Here is a 20,148-nt window from a genome sequence, read left to right as displayed (position 1 = left end):
ACATCTTTCATCACGACCTTCAATTCCAACCACGCAGCTCTGAGAGCCATTCTATCAAAACATTGGCACATCTTGAAAGATGACCCATATCTGAAAGACCTGATACCATCAAAACCTCGTATCACCTTCAGGAGAGCAAAAACTCTGAAGTACATACTCGCACCAAGTAAACTCAAGAAGAAAAAAAATCAACACAATTTCAGCCGGTCTAACGTGCCAGCTGAAATTTAAAGGCAGCTACAAGTGCAATCATAGACTATGCAAATGCTGCGATAATATTTCAAACAGTGTCCAGTCCTTCAAGAGCAATGTAACGGGAGAAGAACACCCGATTAAAAGCCTCATGAATTGCTCATCAACCTATGTCATATACCTGATAGAATGTGAATGTGGGCTACAATATATAGGCCGCACCATCCAGACACTGAGAGAAAGATTGAATAAACATAGATGGAATATTTCACGAGGCTACCTCCAACACAGTGTGTCCCGCCATTTTCTCACTACCCATAACAAAGATGCTTCAAAACTAATAATAACACCAATTGATATAGTTTTGGAAACAGCATCCGATAAATTCAGGACATTGCAGAAGAGAGAGATGTATTGGATATTCAAACTCCAAACCTTGGAACCGTACTGACTCAACGAGTCCTTGGAGAGCAAATGCTTCTAATTGGCCCAATTCACATTATATCATCCCGAACATCCCAGTGCCCCTCATTATACATATTTGCTTTGATTACTGCTTTGCACACTCTTGGCATTCTCTTGATGAGCTTCAAGAGGTAGTCATCTGAAATGGTCTTCCAACAGTCTTGAAGGAGTTCCCAGAGATGCTTAGCACTTGTTGGCCCTTTTGCCTTCACTCTGCAGTCCAGCTCACCCCAAACCATCTTGATTGGGTTCAGGTCCGGTGACTGTGGAGGCCAGGTCATCTGGCACAGCACCCCATCACTCTCCTTCATGGTCAAATAGCCCTTACACAGCCTGGAGGTGTGTTTGGGGTCATTGCCCTGTTGAAAAATAAATGATGGTCCAACTAAACGCAAACCGGATCGAATAGCATGCCGCTGCAAGATGCTGTGGTAGCCATGCTGGTTCAGTATGCCTTCAATTTTGAATAAATCCCCAACAGTGTCACCAGCAAAGCACCCCCACACCATCACACCTCCTCCTCCATGCTTCACGGTGGGAACCAGGCATGTAGAGTCCATCCGTTCAACTTTTTTTGCGTCGCACAAAGACACGGTGGTTGGAACCAAAGATCTCAAATTTTGACTCATCAGACTAAAGCACAGATTTCCACTGGTCTAATGTCCGTTCCTTGTGTTCTTTAGCCCAAACAAGTCTCTTCTGCTTGTTGCCTGTCCTTAGCAGTGGTTTCCTAGCAGATATTCTACCATGAAGGCTTGATTCACACAGTCTCCTCTTAACAGTTGTTCTAGAGATGTGTCTGCTGCTAGAACTCTGTGTGGCATTGACCTGGTCTCTAATCTGAGCTGCTGTTAACCTGCGATTTCTGAGGCTGGTGACTCGGATGAACTTATCCTCCGCAGCAGAGGTGACTCTTGGTCTTCCTTTCCTGGGGCGGTCCACACGTGAGCCAGTTTCTTTGTAGCGCTTGATGGTTTTTGTAACTGCACTTGGGGAGACTTTCAAAGTTTTCCCAATTTTTGGGACTGACTAACCTTCATTTCTTAAAGTAATGATGGCCACTCGTTTTTCTTTACTTAGCTGCTTTTTTCTTGCCATAATACAAATTCTAACAGTCTATTCAGAAGGACTATCAGCTCTGTATCCACCTGACTTCTCCACAACGTAACTGATGGTCCCAACCCCATTTATAAGGCAAGAAATCCCACTTATTAAACCTGACAGGGCACACCTGTGAAGTGAAAACTATTTCAGGTGACTACCTCTTAAAGCTCATCAAGAGAATGGCAAGAGTGTGCAAAGCAGTAATCAAAGCAAAAGGTGGCTACTTTGAAGAACCTAGAATATGACATATTTTCAGTTGTTTCACACTTTTTTGTTATGTATATAATTCCACATGTGTTAATTCATAGTTTTGATGCCTTCAGTGTGAATCTACAATTTTCATAGTCATGAAAATAAAGAAAACTCTTTGAATGAGAAGGTGTGTCCAAACTTCTGGTCTGTACTGTATATGTATTTTTTCTGGTCTTTTAAACCACAAGCCTCCATGTATATGTAATATCCATTATGAATTTTAGATGTAAAAAAATCTTTTTCATATATATGTAGTTCATAATTTGATTTTATTTTTATACGTCAGTATTGATCAATTTCTATTTTTATCCATACATGTATTTATATCTATATATACGTATATTTTTTTATATATCATTCTATATTTATCATCATATTATAGTTTCTTCATATAGATGGATACACCTGTATTGTGTCTTTCCATATATGTGTCCCTTTTTTTAGCCCACCCTCTAGACTTGATAAAGGGGTCCCTAGTACCCCGAAACACGTTGACTATGAATAAAGCAAAAAATAGCTGAAACCCAAATACTGTCTACGACCGGTTGTGTCAGTGCGCCCTCTAAGGTCCATACGTTGGACGTAAAGTTCACCGTCTCGTTTCTTCTACCGTTACCCGAGTGGCAGGGTGGCTCCTGCCCAAGGCGACCGGACGAATCTAGGCTGCACCAACCGTTGAAATTCTCTGTCTTTCGGCCTTCATTGTGGTTGCGCCCAAATTGGTGCAACCCCAATAGGTGAGCAAACTACCTCCTATAGTAGATTTTATCTTTTATTGAACATACTCACCCTATGAGCGCATTTCTCTATTCTAATCGCCATTACTTGCGGTATGAGAAATGAGAAGAGACGTGGGTGCCGGGAAGCGAGCTAAGTACAACCTCTGTGAGGGTGAGACAACCCCTTTAAGACAATCTTTTCAAAACTAATAGAGAAAGAATTACAAGCAGGTCCATCCATGACGATCTTTAAACAAATATAGGAATGCACTGAAGATTTCAGTTTTAAACAATGTACTCTAAATAAGATCACTTACTGGTTTAATAGTTTTTAAAAGGCTAATTCCAAACTTTTCAATGTTTCGATGAGCATCAGCAAACTTAACAAATGCTTCACTTGCTGCAGGTTGAGGCTCTCGGACACCAATAACTGAGAACACATCTCCAAAAGCTAAAAAATGAATTACAAAGCACAGCATATGTCAGAAAATACAAAAACAGGAAAAAAAAACAAAGGCGGAATGACCATTACGTGTGTCAATGCTATATCCTATATATCCATACATGTTGCTAAGCATCCTCCAGACTACAGTGTTGATGGTGTGCCCAGCCAAGTGCCCAAAAATCAACAGGTCTGATGAATGCAATTTTGGTGCAAACAGCCGTGCCGAAATTCCACGGGTTCTTTCTGCCTTCCATACATCTCAATGGCAGGCAGTGCTGAGGATTGCGGATCCCTTCTCAGTGCGCTCTGCAATCCTCATAACCATAACTGATTTAATGAGCCATTCTATAAAGGGAACCATAAGACATAAGGAGGGACTATACCCCAGCTTTTGAAAACTTGTGCATGGAAAAAATGCACTACTAAATCATCTTAATACATTTTCACTTTAGATAATCTATGTTATAACATCTCATACCAAGACTGTACAAATACTCTCAACTACAAATTACATTCTGAATGAGTTATTACCTCTGTGTGTCTGGGAGAGTTCGAAAAATGCTCTTAGGAGACGTTTGGTGTGTTCCATCATACCTTGAAAAAAATAACAGGAATACTGGTTGGCATGTGTGGGTACAATATTTTAAAGGAAATCTGTCATCATTATTGTTACACTAGGAATAATGCTTTGTAGGGCTAGCCAAGTTTAATGTAATAACATGGACTACAAGTACCAGCACAGTGCTTCATGCACAAAGACACATGCAAACACTGAAATCAAGAATAAATGTAAACTGCATTACTGCTATAATTACTACATAGAAATTAGGCTTGTTGTGCATATTTTTAATCAGTTTAATGTAACGATACCCTTCATTTAGCGATCCACTTTATTCTAGAGTACTTTTTATATGCAAATGAGCAGTTAATTGCACCTAGGATGACCTCAAACCATTCTCTGCACCCTTACCACTCCTGCTTCCTCTGCCAGGTACTCCCTCTCTTTGACAGGGCCAAACATGATAACTATGCAGGAACCTGGCCTTGTTAATCAAGAAAGAGAGTGAGATACTGGCAGAGGAAGCAGGAGGAGCAACGGTGCACAAAGTGACTTAGGCCGTCCATGGTGCACTTAACTTACTCATTTGCATATTAATTCTAAGCACTTTTTCTCCAGAATATATTCCCTTTAATAATCAGCATACAGAACCCATCAGAAATAATTATACCTTCAGACTTCCATTATTAAACAACACACAAATTGCTGAATTTAAATTAGGATTTTTTTTATTGATTTAGATACAGATGAACAGAAAAAGACTTGTTGAGTCTTGCTGAAATTTGGCACATTGTTTTCAGTTCTGATAGTTACCATTCAGTTGTAGCAACGTATTGTGAACTGACACTTGTCGTCAGCATTTATTGTTATTGGTAAGGAATAGCTGCCATAATTGTGACCTGTGAAATCTGTGCTTGAATGTCAGTGAAAAAAATCTGCAAGCAAATTACCTATTGTTTAATTAAAGATTGTCACATCTTAACTACTCCTTTGTTGTACAACGACTTCTGCACAAGGCACGGAGTGCTGTGACTAGTCTGTGTTGTCCATGGCACATGTGGCTGTTGTAAAACGTATAGATAATTGCTGCTAACAGCTCAGGCAAGATGTCTGCCCCCCGTAATGCAGTATACAGACTAGAATTTAAAAAAAATCTACTATCAAAATATAAAAACAAGTTAGAAAAAAAAATGTTTGATTTTTTTTCTCCACAATTTTAAATCTGCATAAAAACACTATAGGCAAGACATTCCCTTTAAAAAGTTATATTTATTGCAAATACTAAAATAACAAAATTCCTGAAAATTAACCCTTTTGCTGCCAGGAAAGCTGGGCCCAATCTTTACAACCAAATAAAAGCTGAAATTTCATATATGCAGTGCCATGCAAAAGTTTGGGCACCCCTGGTCAAAATTACTGCTACTGTGAACAGTTAAACAAGTTGAAGATAAAATGATCTCCAAAAGGCATAATGTTAAAGATGAAATACACTTTACAACATTTTAAACAATAGCAGTGTATTATTTTGGTTTTGTACAGTTTTATATTAAAAAGAAGGAAAGGCATAACATGCAAAAGTAACCCAAGGAGATTTGAGAGCTCAGATAACTTTGACTGAGGTCTCAGAACTGCCTGTTAGGGTTTAGGCTTGTTCACAACCATAGTAACGAAAGGCCAGGTGATGCGAATTTCAAAGTTTTACAAATACCCAGACCCCTTTAATCTGGTCACAAAAATGGCAGCCATGGCTTCTTTTATGCAGCTGCCTAACACTTTGAAAATTAAAATGACTGAGGCCCACAAAGCAGGAGAAGACTATAAGAAGACAGCTAAGCATTTTAAGGTTGCCATTTCCTGATTTTAAAATGTAATTAAGAAATGACAGTTAACAGGAACATTGGAGGCCAAGAGAAGGTCTGGAAGATCAAGAAAAATTTTACAGACGGCTGCTCGTAGGTTTGCGAGAAAGGCAAATCAGAACCTCTGCTTGACTGAAAAAGACCTTCAGGAAGATTTAGCAGACTCTGGAGTTGTGGTACATTGTTCTACTGTTCAGTGTTACCTGCACAAATATGGCCTTCAAGGAAAAGTCATCAGAAAAAATCCCACCCTGCGCCCTCTCCACAAAATTAATCGTCAGAACACCTAAACTACTGATGCATTTTGGAAACAAGTACTGTGGACCGATGAAGCTAAAATAGAACTCTTTGGCCACAATGAGCTAAGGTATGTTTGGAGAAAAAAGGACACAATTTAATGAAAAGAACACCTCTCCAAATATTAAATCGATCAATCATGATTTGGGGTTGTGTTGCAGCCAGTGGCACGGGGAACATTTCACAGGCAGAGGGAAGAATAGATTCATCGAAACTCCAGCAAATTCTGGAAGCAAACATAACACTGACTGTAAGAAAGCAGAAGCTGAAAAGAGGATGGCTTCTACAAATGGAAAATTATCCTAACACACCTCAAAATCCACAATAGACTACCTCAAAAGGCACAAGCTAAAGGTTTTACCATGGCCCTCACTGTCCCCTGATCTGAATATCATTGAAAATCGGTGGATAGTCCTGAGAAGAGCAGTGCATGCAAAACGTCCCAGGGATCTCAAAGACCTGGAAGACTTTTGCAAGTAAGGAATGGATGAAAATCCCTCAAACAATAATTGAAAGTCTCTTGGCTGGCTACAAAAAGTGTTTACAAGCGGTGATACTTGCCGAATGGGTTGCTACTAGGTACTAACCATGCAGGGTTTGTTTTGCTTCGGGCCCTTTACCTTTTTTGTTATTTTGAAAAAGTAAAAGATAAAAATAAATTGTTTTGCTTAAAGTACAAAGGGCATATGTCAGCTTTAACTTTATGTGTTTTGGAGATGATTTCATATTTAACCTGCTTAACGGAAAAATAATTTTGACCAGGTATGTCCAAACTTTTGCATTCCACTGTGTGTGTGTATCTATATATATATATATATATATATATATATATATATATATAAACTCACAAAAATCGCAGCAGCACAGTCAGACCACGTGCACTGGGTGCAACTCCTCACAGGGGCACAGAGGTCGGCTTCTCCTCCACGATATGTACTTTGCAAATAACGAGGCAGCACTTCCAGCTTTCGGTGACAGGGTGAAGACCCCAAAACTTTATTCCCAGCAATGTTTCGGCCTACTCAATGAGGCCTTTGTAGCTTGACAAAGGTCTCATTGAGTAGGCCGAAACGTTGCTGGGAATAAAGTTTTGGGGTCTTCACCCTGTCACCGAAAGCTAGAAGTGCTGCCTCGTTATTTGCTAAGTATATATATATATATATATATATATATGGTATATGAAATCTGGCAGCACTCACTCTAGAGGTTATCAGGTGCAAGCGTCTCGCCTTTGACCATAGGCCTGTACATTCAAGGAAAAATCAACGCAGCACTCTTCTTGTAAAAAAACGCAGTGTCTTTATTCACACATGTGACACAAAAATAGGCATATTTTTGTGTCACATGTGTGAATAAAAAGTGCTGCGTTGATTTTTCCTTGAATATATATATATATATATATATATATATATATATATATACATATATATATATATAAAAAAACATTTTTTAAGTGGTCATTGGTATTTTACAATGACATCACAGCCTTTCATTTTGCTAAAAATAAATAAAATTCAGTCTGGTGTCGGAGCAGAGTTCATACATGCGATAAGCAGTGGTTGTGCCTGAAATTGCATCTCAGTCCCTTTCACTTGCCTGGGATGAATCTGTAATAGCGGACACAGCTGCTGTTAGAAGTACCGGGCTGTACTGTACACAGTAGTGGAAACAATGAAGGGGACATACTGTGGCAGGGGTACAAAGAGAGCGATACATGTTTTATTTTTCCACTGACATGGATGCATGCGGACTTGCTTTTTAGGTTAAATACATTTTTATTGCTTATACAAGAGGATGGTAGCCTTATACAGAAATCACTGATAACAGCTATATATCATTAACCAGAAGACAAGGGCTGCGGACTAATAAACAATCATATGATGTGCAGGAGAGTGAAGTGAGAAAAACACAGGGAAAAGAAAACTAAAAAGGTGGGGGTTGGAGACTTGTCTACATACACTTAAAGTTTATATGCAGAACTATGGATCATGACTCCAGAGGTCTGAGCGTAATGCAGTTGTGAAGGTGTAACCAGTACAAATAGAAGAGGAGAAACAGTGCAATCCTGCTTCATACCATCACATATAGGAAACAAGAGAGTCAATCTGCCTATAACCCTTACTTGGGCCATTCTAAGTGCACATCATAACATTGTTTGTAAGGCTGAAATTTATACACCAAGTTTTACACACTTATATAGTGATGACATATTCCGCAACGCTTTACAGATGTTAGCATTAAGTTGTCCCCAATGGGGCTCAGAATCTAAGTTCCCTATAAGTATTTATTTGGAAATAGAGGCATACATCAATCTAGTGTAGCCTATTAGCCTTGATCCAGAGGAAGGCAAAGTAACCTCAAAGTAGAAGGCAATTTTTCTAATCTTATGAGACTCAAAATCGGAATAACTCCTGGATCAAAGACCCTTCGCCAAAGATCGAGTAACAATAACTTGTAATATTGTCACTCTGAAGGAATGCATCCAGACACAAAGTGTTATGGACTATTGATACAAAATGGATACTTGCTTGTTGAGGACTATGTTTAGCTAAGATGGCGGCCAGGCATTCAGCCGACACCTATAAACTAGAATCTTACTTTGTGTTTTTATCATCTGTTTCTTTGTGGTTTCCGTTCAGCTCAAGCAAGCAGTTACAAAGAAAGAAGAAGTAACGGTTTCACCCAGGAGCAAGGGGGGAGGGAGGAGGAATTTCCTCTGGCCGTCAAGGTTACAGAAAAGTATAGAGTTAATAGCCAATAGAAAAGATATAATTTATCTTACACCCCCCCTCCCACCTGCTTCCTGTCGTAAAACCTATGTATTGTCTGTTGTTTTCAGAAATAAACCAAAGATACTGATTAACTCCATGTAGTGGGTTGTCTGTCTGATCTCTCCGTGCACGTATCTTAATTAATTTGGAGCAGTACATCAACCGAACTGGCAGCTTGGCCAGAACCAGAACAAAAGTGCTTACAAGAAGGATCGAATCCATCCCAATTCACTAAAACTGTTAAACACATCAAGTCCCAGATAATGAGGTCAAATGCCTTTTTGACATCTGTAGATTGTAGCAGATAGGAAGCTTGGAGTTGGGCAATAAGGGAAATGGGTAGTGATGTGTCACTTTGGGGACACATTGCCACTGCGGTCAGTCATTGGCTGCAACAGCACAGACCGATGTCAGTGGCCAACATTTGCAAGAGGGGATGGGTGTGTGGCGAATACAGCTGTGAAACAAAGGAACCAGAACCAAGCTGCAGGGAGCAAGCAGGTATTCTTCCCTCTATAGGTGTGGTGTGTGTGTGTGTGTGTGTGTGTGTGTGTGTGTGTGTGGCGGGGGTGGGGTCGTTGGTTGGGGTCTACAGACTGTCCTTTATTTTGGATCAGTTTTTCATCACTGATTCATTGACTTAAATTACCAAGTCCTACATGAACAACTCAACAAAATGCGTGCTCTGCGCTTGGCTAAATTTTTCATGTTACAGCAGGAGGAGGGGGGAGGGAGGGAGAGTGGGAGGCATCACATCGCTGTTACAGCAGGAGGAGGGGGGAGGGAGGGAGAGTGGGAGGCATCACATCGCTGTTACAGCAGGTGGAGGAGGGGGAGGGAGAGTGGGAGGCATCACATCGCTGTTACAGCAGGAGGAGGGGGGAGGGAGGGAGAGTGGGAGGCATCACATCGCTGTTACAGCAGGAGGAGGAGGGAGGAGGGAGGGAGAGTGGGAGGCATCACATCGCTGTTACAGCAGGAGGAGGAGGGGGGAGGGAGGGAGGGAGGGAGAGTGGGAGGCATCACATCGCTGTTACAGCAGGAGGAGGAGGGAGGAGGGAGGGAGAGTGGGAGGCATCACATCGCTGTTACAGCAGGAGGAGGAGGGGGGAGGGAGAGTGGGAGGCATCACATCGCTGTTACAGCAGGAGGAGGGAGGAAGGGGGAGTGGGAGGCATCACATCGCTGTTACAGCAGGAGGAGGAGGGGGGAGGAAGGGAGAGTGGGAGGCATCACATCGCTGTTACAGCAGGAGGAGGAGGGGGGAGGGAGGGAGAATGGGAGGCATCACATCGCTGTTACAGCAGGAGGAGGGGGAGGGAGAGCGGGAGGCGTCACAGAAGATTATGAGGCGGTGCTTGGCACAAACGGCCGGCAGCTTGGATCCATTTACATCCCCTTAGGTACCTTATTTTTTTGACTGACAGGTTAGTAATAGCGTTTTTTTTTTAGCAAAATGAGCCTACAGATTACATTTATAAGACCACATTAGGAATCATGAAGGCACCCTGAACATAAGCATATTTTTATCTTAAAGGGGTGAAACCTGGTGACAGAATCCCTTTAAACATGGATGGCCCCTGCACGTGAAACTCGCTTGTGCTCATAAGCCCTTATAGTCTACTGTTTTAGATGCTGACAACCGAGTTCAAAATTATAATTCTTACTAAAGAAGACATTGAGAGATTGCAAAACATAATTCTGGTTCATTACTACCTCTGTAGAATTCTGCAGTTTTTTCAAGCTCTTCCAGTTTCTTCACCAGTCCATCTAAAAATATAAATAAACTTTTATTTGGTTGCTTGTGTTCTTGGTCTTTACGCTTTACTCATAAGTATTTTAGAAATATTGTCTTGATGAATTCTTAGTATCTTAGTATTGCATGGGAGATCTAGTCTGCGACTGTGCAGGCCATGCTGAGACCTTAAAGTGCTACTATCATTTGCTAGAACAATCAGTACTGCAGCTTACAGAAGAGCTATATGTATCATGTATACAAACACTCATTTATTCTTAACTTTTATGCTACTTTCACACTGGCGTTTCGATTTCCGTTTATGAGATCTGTTCAGGGCTCTCACAAGCGGTGGAAAACGGATAAGTTTTGCCCTCAATGCTTTCTGACTGGCGAAGTATCCAATCAGAATGCATCAGTTTTGCTCCATTTCTCCTCCATTCCGTTTTGGAATGACGAAACTGAGCCAAACGGATACGTTCTGACACACAATGTAAGTCAATGGGGACGGATCTGTTTTCACTGACACAATATGGCACAATAGAAAACGGATTAGTTCCCCATTAATTTTCAATGGTGTTCAAAACTGATCCGTTTTGGCTATGTTAAAGATAATTGCTCCCCCGGTTATAAAAACACTACAGTGTTTGGGTTTTTTGAGCATTTCCTCCCATTGAGCCTTTTTATTTTAGTGATTTTTCTTGATATGTTTAGAATGTGCATTGCGTACTGCTGGTAGCATTCTGTTGCACCTGGTAGCTTGTGTCACATGGCCTGTTATAGGTGGGGCTTACAGCCTTATCATGTCTCCCACTACCTGAGTGATTTCACTATGGAGTTATGTGGGAGCTTGGCTGTAAGTTGTATCTTAGCACCTCTCAAACCGTGTTCACACACCGTAGGTAGTCTAGTGGTAGGAACCCATGCCACACTGGGATACCTTGACGGTGGTGCAAAATGGCTCCTAAGTGTTCCTGACAGGAATACATTGGCTAAAGTCTCAGTTCTTAACATCAGCTTGAGGGATTGGCCAGTATTGTCAGTTGCATATCATTGTGGTGCACCTTTCGCAGTGATTTATGTTAAAGATAATACAAAAGAATCCTTTCTGAACGGATGCATGCGGTTGTATTATCTGAACGGATGCGTTTGTGCAGATCCATGATGGATACACACCAAGCACAAGTCTGAAAACTGGATTTTTGTACTCACCGTAAAATCCTTTTCTCATAGGATGCATTGGACACAGCACCATGGGTATACACCCAGCTGCCACTAAAAGTAAAGAATGTTGGCTCCTCCTATCTGGGCTACACCCACTGCACATACAGGAGCAAACCAGTAGGTAGAAAAGCAGTAGGAGTAGAACTGAAAAAAATGAGAAGCCAACAATTTCTAAACCAGAGAGGATCAACAAAGAGGGTGGGATCTGTGTCCCCCAATGCATCCTACGAGAAAAGGATTTTACGGTGAGTACAAAAATCCAGTTTTCTTGTGAATGGCATTGGGGACACAGCACCATGGGACGCCAAGGAGTGGATGTGGTAAAACCTAGAAAACGTATAAACAGAGGCCCAGGTAGTGGCCTTACAGACCTGGGAAGCCGAGGCCTGATGTCGAACCGCCCAAGAAGCCCCGACCGCCCTAGTGGAGTGAGCGGTCAATCGAAAGGGAGGAACACTAGCCTTTGCAACATAGGCCTCCTTGACAGCCGACCGATTCCAACAGGATATGGTGGCCTTGGCTTGCAGGCCCTTGCGAGGGCCCTCAGGGACTACGAGGAGGGAGTCCGACCGTCGGAAGGACTCTGTCAACCGATGGTGGAGGCGAAGTGCCCTAACAACATCCAAGGACAGAAGGATGGAAGGACAATCTCTTCATTAATATCGGCTACAGGCTCTATCGTAGGGACAGGCTGCACCTCAATGGGGGGGGGGGGGCAGCTGTGCTGGGGAGAAAGATGGCTAGAAGGTTGGAGGAGTGTTTAAACTAGGGACTGGGGGGGGAGGAAAATTACATTATAGGAGGGGAAGATAGTGCAGATAGAGACCGGGGGCAAGGTAGTGGGACTGGGGGAGGAATGGAAGGAGGAACTAGAACAGTTCAGAAGGAAAGGTGTAGGGTAAAAAATATACATAAACCTCTCAAATGTATGTATACTAATGCCAGAAGCCTGACTAATAAAACTGGTGAACTGGAATTACTGATGTGTGAGGAGAACTATGACATAGTGGGAATAACTGAGACATGGCTGGATGCTAGCTATGACTGGGAAGTTAATGTACAAGGTTACAGTCTGTTTAGAAAGGATCGTCAAAACTGGAGAGGGGGAGGGGTCTGCCTTTATGTAAAGTCTTGTCTAAAGCCCACACTCCGCGAAGATATAAGTGAGGGAAATGAACACGTGGAGTCACTGTGGGTAGAGATACACTGGAGCTAAAAACAACAATAAATTACTAATGGGAGTCTACTATAAACCACCTAATATACCAGAGTCCACAGAAAATCTTCTACTAAACGAGGCGGCAAATCATAATGAGGTGGTTATTATGGGGGACTTCAACTACCCAGATATAGACTGGGAAACTGAAACTTGTATATCTCATAAGGGAAATAGCTTCTTGGCAATAACCAAAGACAATTACCTCTCCCAACTGGTTCAGGACCCGACTAGAGGGACAGCCATACTGGACTCAGTATTAACCAATAGGCCTGACAGAACAACAGACGTGCAGGTTGGGGGACACCTTGGAAATAGTGACCATAAAGTAATAACCTTCCAATTATCATTCAAAAGAGCGTTTCTACAGGGAGGAACAAAAATACCAAACTTCAAAAAAGCTAAATTTAGCCAACTAAGAGAGGCCATAGGCTGAAATAACTGGGACAAAGTCCTCAAAAATAAAAATACAGCCACAAAATGGGATATCTTTAAAAACATCCTAAAATCTCATTGTGAGAGGTACATACAGTATGGGAATAAAAGGTTAAGGAACAAAAATAAACCAATGTGGATAAATAGAACTGTAAATAAAGCAATAAATGACTAAAAGAAAGCATAGAATTCACTGAAACAGGAGGGTAGCACGGAAGCACTGAAAAACTATAAGGAAAAGAAAATAGAACATGTAAAAAACAAATAAAAGCGGCCAAACTAGAGACCGAGATTGCCAAAGAGAGTAAAACTAACCCTAAAATGTTCTTCAATTATATAAATGTTAAAAAGTATAAATCTGAAGGTGACGGCCCTTTAAAGAGTAATGAGGGGGAAGTCGCAGAGAGCGATGAGGAGAAAGCAAAGCTGTTAAATATTTTTTTTCTCCAATGTATTCACTGAGGAAAATAAACTGTCAGATGACATGCAGAATGTAAAAATAAATTCCCCATTAAAAGTTTCCTGTCTGACCCAGGAAGAAGTACATCAGCGACTTAAAAAGATTAAAATAGACAAATCGCCAGGACCGGCTGGCATACACCCCCGTATCCTAAAGGAAATAAGTAATGTCATAGCCAGATCCTTATTTCTGATATTTGCAGACTCTATACTGACAGGGAATGTCCCACAGGATTGGCGCATGGCAAATGTGGTGCCAATATTCAAAAAGGGTCCAAAAACAGAGCCTGGAAACTATAGGCCGGTAAGTTTAACATCTGTTGTGGGTAAACAGTTTGAAGGTTTTCTGAGAGATGCTATATTAGAGCATCTTAACGGAAATAAGCAAATAACGCCATATCAGCATGGCTTCGTGAGGGATCGGTCATGCCAAACTAATTTAATCAGTTTCTATGAGGAGGTAAGTTCTAGACTTGACAGGGGCAAATCAATGGATGTCGTATATCTGGACTGCTCCAAAGCATTTGACACTGTACCACATAAAAGGTTAGTATATAAAATGAGAATGCTCGGACTGGGAGAAAACATCTGTATGTGGGTAAGTAACTGGCTCAGTGATAGCAAACAGAGGGTGGTTATTAACGGTACACACTCAGATTGGGTCACTGTCACTAGTGGGGTACCTCAGGGGTCAGTATTGGGCCCTATTCTCTTCAATATATTTATTAATGATCTTGTAGAAGGCTTGCATAGTAAAGTATCAATTTTCGCAGATGACACTAAACTGTGTAAAGTAATTTACACTGATGCTAACAGTATACTACTACAGAGGGATCTGGATAGATTGGAGGCTTGGGCAGATAAGTGGCAGATGAGGTTTAACACTGATAAATGTAAAGTTATGCACATGGAAAGGAAAAATGCAAGTCACCCGTGCAAGTCACCCGTGCAAGTCACCCGTGGAAGGAAAAATGCAAGTCACCCGTGCAAAACCAGTGTCACGCAGCTGCTCCAAGGCCAATAAGATAATGGGTTGCATCAGAAGGGGCATAGATGCCCCTGATAAGAACAAAGTCCTACCACTTTACAAATCGCTAGTCAGACCACACATGGAGTACTGTGTACAGTTCTGGGCTCCTGTAAACAAGGCAGACATAGCAGAACTGGAGAAGGTCCAGAGGAGGGCAACTAAAGTAATAACTGGAATGGGGCAACTACAGTACCCTGAAAGATTATTAAAATTAGGGCTATTCACTTTAGAAAAAAGACGACTGAGGGGAGATCTAATTAATATGTATTAAAATATCAGGGGTCAGTACAGAGATCTATCCCATCATCTATTTATCCCCAGGACTGTGACGAGGGGACATCCTCTGCATCTGGAGGAAAGAAGGTTTGTACACAAACATAGAAAAGGATTCTTTACGGTAAGAGCAGTGAGACTATGGAACTCTCTGCCTGAGGAGGTGGTGATGGTGAGTACAATAAAGGAATTCAAGAGGGGCCTGGATGTATTTCTGGAGCGTAATAATTTTACAGGCTATAGCTTCCAGAGAGGGGTCGTTGATCCAGGGAGTTATTCTGATTGCCTGATTGGAGTCGGGAAGGAATTTTTTATTCTCCTAAAGTGGGGAAAATTGGCTTTTACCTCACAGTTTTTTTTTTTGGCCTTCCTCTGGATCAACTTGCAGGATAACAGGCCGAACTGGATGGACAAATGTCTTTTTTCGGCCTTATGTACTATATTACTATGTAATGTGGAATGAGGACACCACCTTAGGGAGATGGGAAGGGACCGGACGCAGAACTACCTTGTCCAGATGAAACACCAGGAAAGGGGACATGCAAGAGAGCGCAGCAAGTTCAGAAACTCTACGGATGGAAGTAATCGCCACAAGAAAATCGACCTTAAAAGAAACAAATGAAAGAAAGATATCCTGCAAGGGCTCAAAGGGAGAGGCCTGAAGAGCGTCAAGAACAAGGTTCAAGTCCCACGGTTCCACAGGAAAACGAAAAGGCGGAACACGGTGAGCAACCCCCTGGAGAAAGGTTCTCACTTGGCGGCGAGAAGCCAGGGGTTTCTGGAAGAGAACAGACAGGGCCGAAATCTGACCCTTGAGAGAGGCCAGCCGAAGACCCTTGTCAAAACCAGCCTAGAGAAAAGACAAGATTCCACCAGCTTCACACCAGAAAAAATAAGCCCTCCAGGTACAGTGATAAATTTTGGATGATTGGGGCTTGCATGCGTGGAGCATAGTCTGGGTAACTGACTCCAAGAGACCGCGGAAGCCCAGGACCGCAGCTTCAACGGCCACGCCGTTAAACTCAGCCGAGGTAAACTCGGGTGGAGGAGCGGGTCGAGACGTAGAGGAAGACGCCACGGATCGTCGGTGAGCAGAAACAGAAGATCCGCATAGATCTGCATACCACGCACTGCGAGGCCAGTCCAGAGCAACCAGAATCGCCGGGACCCGGGCCGCCTTCAGGCGTGTGAGGACCCTGTGAAGGAGCGGAATGGGAGGAAAGAGATATAAGAGGCTGAACTGAGACCAAGGAAGGACCAGAGCATCTGAGGCCAGTGCCAAAGGGTCCCTAGACCTTGCGACGTAACTTGGGAGCTTGTGGCTCACACAGGAGGCAAAGAGGTTCACGTCCGGCGAGCCCCAATGCTGACATAGTTGTAGGAACACCTCTGGGTGAAGGGACCACTCACCCGGGTTGGGGCATTGGCGACTGATGGATTCTGCCGCCCAATTGTCGACCCCGGGGATATGAACTGTGGAGAGGACCGGAACAAAGTCCTCCGACCACCGTAGTATGCATGAGGCCTCTTCCATGACCCTCATGCTTCTGGTGCCCCCCCTCTGGTGGTTCAGGTAAGCCGCCGCAGTAAAGTTGTTCATCTGGATCCGGACCGGTAGACCGGTGAGAAGGTGTGCCCAGTGGGAGAGAGCCAGAAAAAAATCGCCCTGAGCTCCAGGATGTTGATGTGCAGGGTAGATTCCACCACTGACCACAGGCCCTGAGCAGTGAGGGACCTGAAAACAGCTCCCCAACCCGTCAGGCTGGCGTCTGTGGAAATCACCCGCCAACGCGGGGGAAGAAAGGACTTGCCAAGAGAGAGCGTGCAATGTCGCAGCCACCAGCACAACTCCTTGCGGACAAGAGAGGAAAGTCGAACCAGGAGGTCGAGGCCCAACTGGGACTTGTCCCAGCTGGACAGGATCGCCAGATGAAGAGGACGGGAGTGGAATTGTGCAAAGGAGATCCATCCGGCCCAGAACCCGCATGCACGTCCGGAGAGGCAGGGGGGATGGCTTGCAAAGGCGAGCCTCTCCATCCTGGAGAGCCATTACCTTGTCCCGGGGAAGGAACACTTGACAGAGGCGAGTGTCGAAGATCATGCCATTCTCTGGCGGGGAACCAGAGAGGACTTGGGATAGTTTACCAACCACCCAAACTGAGACAGGACCGACAGGGTGATATGGAGGCTGGCCATTTTGTCCTCTAGGGACGGAGCCTTCACCAGCAGGTCGTAGGGATTCACCGCCAATCCTCGAGTACAGAGGAGAGCGATAAGAGGTGCCAGGACCTTTGTGAAGACCCTCGGGGCGGACGCTAAACCGAAGGGTAGAACCACGAACTGGAAATGCAGAGAACCCCCCACAAAGCGAAGAAACCTCTGATGGACCAAAGCAATGGGGATGTGAAGGTATGCGTCCTGTATGTCGATGGACGACAGAAACTCGCCCTCCTCCAGGGAGGCAATTACTGACCTGAGCGATTCCCTGCGGAAGTGTCGGGTCCGGACAAGGCAGCCTTTAGATCCAGGATAGGACGGAGGGAACCGTCCTTCTTGGGAACAGTAAAGAGATTTGAATAAAATCTCTGGAAGTGTTCCGAGTCGGGGACTGGAGGGATTGAAGGGAATGAATGGCCTGGAAAAAATCTGCCGCCTTTGCGGGAGACTTGTGGGGAAGGCGACAGCGGCGAGGGTGGCTTTGGGGGAGGAGGGAGCTTTTTCCTCCCGTGGCTTCGGAAATAAAGTTCCCCCTAGCGTTTCCCAAATAATTTTTGGGGAGAGAAATGAGCACCTTCTTGGAGGCCGCATCTGCTGCCCATGTACGGAGCCAGACCGTACGGCGGATGGCCACAGAATTAGCAGCCGCCCTGCTAGATCGGTGAGCAGATTCCAGGGAGGCATCACATAGGTACCGGGATGCCTAGAGAAGCTGAGAGGCAAGAATGGAAGCCTCCTCTTGATCAGAATCCGTCAGGGACCGGATGAGCTGCTTGGCCCAGACCCCACAGGCTTTAGCAACCCAGGAGGCGGCAAAAGCAGGCTGAACAGCAGAGCCTGCTGCCACAAAAACAGACTTCGCCAAGAAATCAACTTATCAGTGGTATCCGACAAGGAAGAAGCGTCAGCCAAAGGTAGGGTGGTGGCCTTGGCTAAACGGGCCACCTGAGGGTTAACCTGGATGGGACTAATCAGAGGTTAACTGAGTCCACACTGAAAGGAAAACCAAATTACGTACCGGTAATTCCCTTTTCATGAATTCTCCATGATGGCATACCATGAGAGATGACCTGCCTCCAACCAGGTAGGGACAGGAAGTATAAATTTGACTCTCCTCCGGCTCCTCCTCAGTGTCTTTCTGGATCGACAGCCTAGAGAGTGTTCTTTCGAATCTTTTCATTTATTCCTTTTTTTTTTTTTTTCTGCACACAATCACACACACCATGTGTAGTCCTATCATCGTTACTTCTATATTATATATACCTATATATTCTTATGAACGTATATATATATATATATATATATATATATATTATTTTTTGGGGGTGGGAAACCCCTATGCCGTCATGGAGGATTAATGAAAAGGGAATTACCGGTACGTAATTAGTTTTTTCCCTTTCATCCTCCATGATGGCATACCATGAAATATAACATATTAAACAACCAGGGGGGGATTATAGCTTGAAGAACTTTCCTCCCAAAGGCTATATCTTGACCTGCCTTAACATGGACTCTGTAATGTTTGATAAATGTATTAGGGCTAGACCAAGTGGCCGCCCTACAGATCTGTTCTAGTGAAGCGTTAGCCTTTTCTGCCCAGGAGGCAGAAACTGTTCTTGTAGAATGTGCTGTAAAGGCTTCAGGAGGTGATTTCCCTAGAGCTTGATATGACTCTGAAATCGCTGTTTTAATCCATCTGGAAACAGTATTTTTTGTCGCTCTCTGCCCTTTATTTGTACCAACAAACTGAACAAATAAAGAGTCCGTCTTTCTGAAGGTTTTCGTGGCTTCTAAATATAATATAACTGCTCTGCGAACATCCAATTTATGAAATCTTTCCTCTCCTTCTGTTTTCGGGTCGTCACAAAATGAGGGAACCAATATTTCTTCTTGCCTGTGGAAATTAGACACAACTTTGGGAAGGAAGGAGTTATCCAATTTAAACGCAATTCTATCCAAAGAAATGACACAGAAAGGCTCATTAATCTTTAGGGCCTGGATTTCACTAACCCTGCGGGCTGACGTAATTGCCACTGAGAACAGGGTTTTTAGTGTTATATATTTTACTGAGACAGTTGACAAGGATTCAAAAGGACTTTCTATTAAGCCTGATAAAACCACATTGAGATCCCAGGGGGGAGTCGTGGCTCTCAAAGATGGTCTCGGTCTGTCTGCCCCTTTTAGGAATCTGATAATCCAAGAATGATTGGCAATTTCTACTACTGAAAGAACTGAAAATTTTTCAGGGGATACTTTCTCTTTCATACACCAGGTATTAAAAGCTCTCCACACTTTACCATAGATTTTTAAGGTTATCTCCTTTCTACTAGCCGTCATAGTATCAATGACAGGATCCAACAGGCCTCTAGCTTTTAGAATCAACCTTTCAGGTTCCAGGCTGCCAAATGCAGCCTCTCCACCTCGGGATGGTGAACTGGTCCCTGCGACAACAAATCCTGATCCCAAGGAAGGATCCACGGAGTTTGGATGGACATGATCTTTAATAGTCGAAACCATGATTTTTTGGGCCATAAGGGGTCTATCAGGATAACGTGAGCCCTGTCTTGCCTTATCTTCTTTATCACTCGAGATATTAGTTGCAGAGGGGGGAAGGCGTAAGCCAGATGAAAATCCCATTTTATTGATAAGGCATCTATTCCTTTGTTTCCGTCTTTTGGATTGAGGGAAAGGAAACAACCTACTTTTGCGTTTGTGGCTGACGCAAAGAGAGCTATCTGGGGAACCCCCCATTTTTTTGTTATTTGGCGAAAAACTTGCTCCTTCAAACTCCATTCTGTTTGATTTATCTTGACCCTGCTTAGGAAGTCTGCTTTTACATTTAAGCTTTTAAATGGACTGATGAAAGGGATCCTATATTTTCTTCTGCCCAGGAAAA

At 43.3% G+C, this 20,148-nt stretch overlaps 1 protein-coding gene across 2 annotated transcripts in view; it reads right to left on the bottom strand.

Moving 5' to 3' along the window:
* The window catches only part of PICK1 (protein interacting with PRKCA 1), a 100,145-nt gene that overhangs the window by 29,687 nt on the left and 50,310 nt on the right, over nucleotides 1-20,148 (bottom strand). For both annotated transcript variants that reach the window (XM_044302290.1, XM_044302291.1), the window contains exons 7-9: nucleotides 10,380-10,433; nucleotides 3,709-3,771; nucleotides 3,050-3,183 (exon numbers count right to left, since the gene is read on the bottom strand). In XM_044302290.1, coding sequence (XP_044158225.1) covers nucleotides 3,050-3,183; nucleotides 3,709-3,771; nucleotides 10,380-10,433 — 251 coding nt within the window. The remainder of the gene's footprint in view (nucleotides 1-3,049; nucleotides 3,184-3,708; nucleotides 3,772-10,379; nucleotides 10,434-20,148) is intronic.

This window comes from Bufo gargarizans, chromosome 7 (genome assembly GCF_014858855.1).
Source record: "Bufo gargarizans isolate SCDJY-AF-19 chromosome 7, ASM1485885v1, whole genome shotgun sequence".
NCBI lineage: Eukaryota > Metazoa > Chordata > Amphibia > Anura > Bufonidae > Bufo > Bufo gargarizans.
Note: the sequence above shows the minus strand (reverse complement) of the source record. Positions and strands in the feature narration are given on the sequence as shown.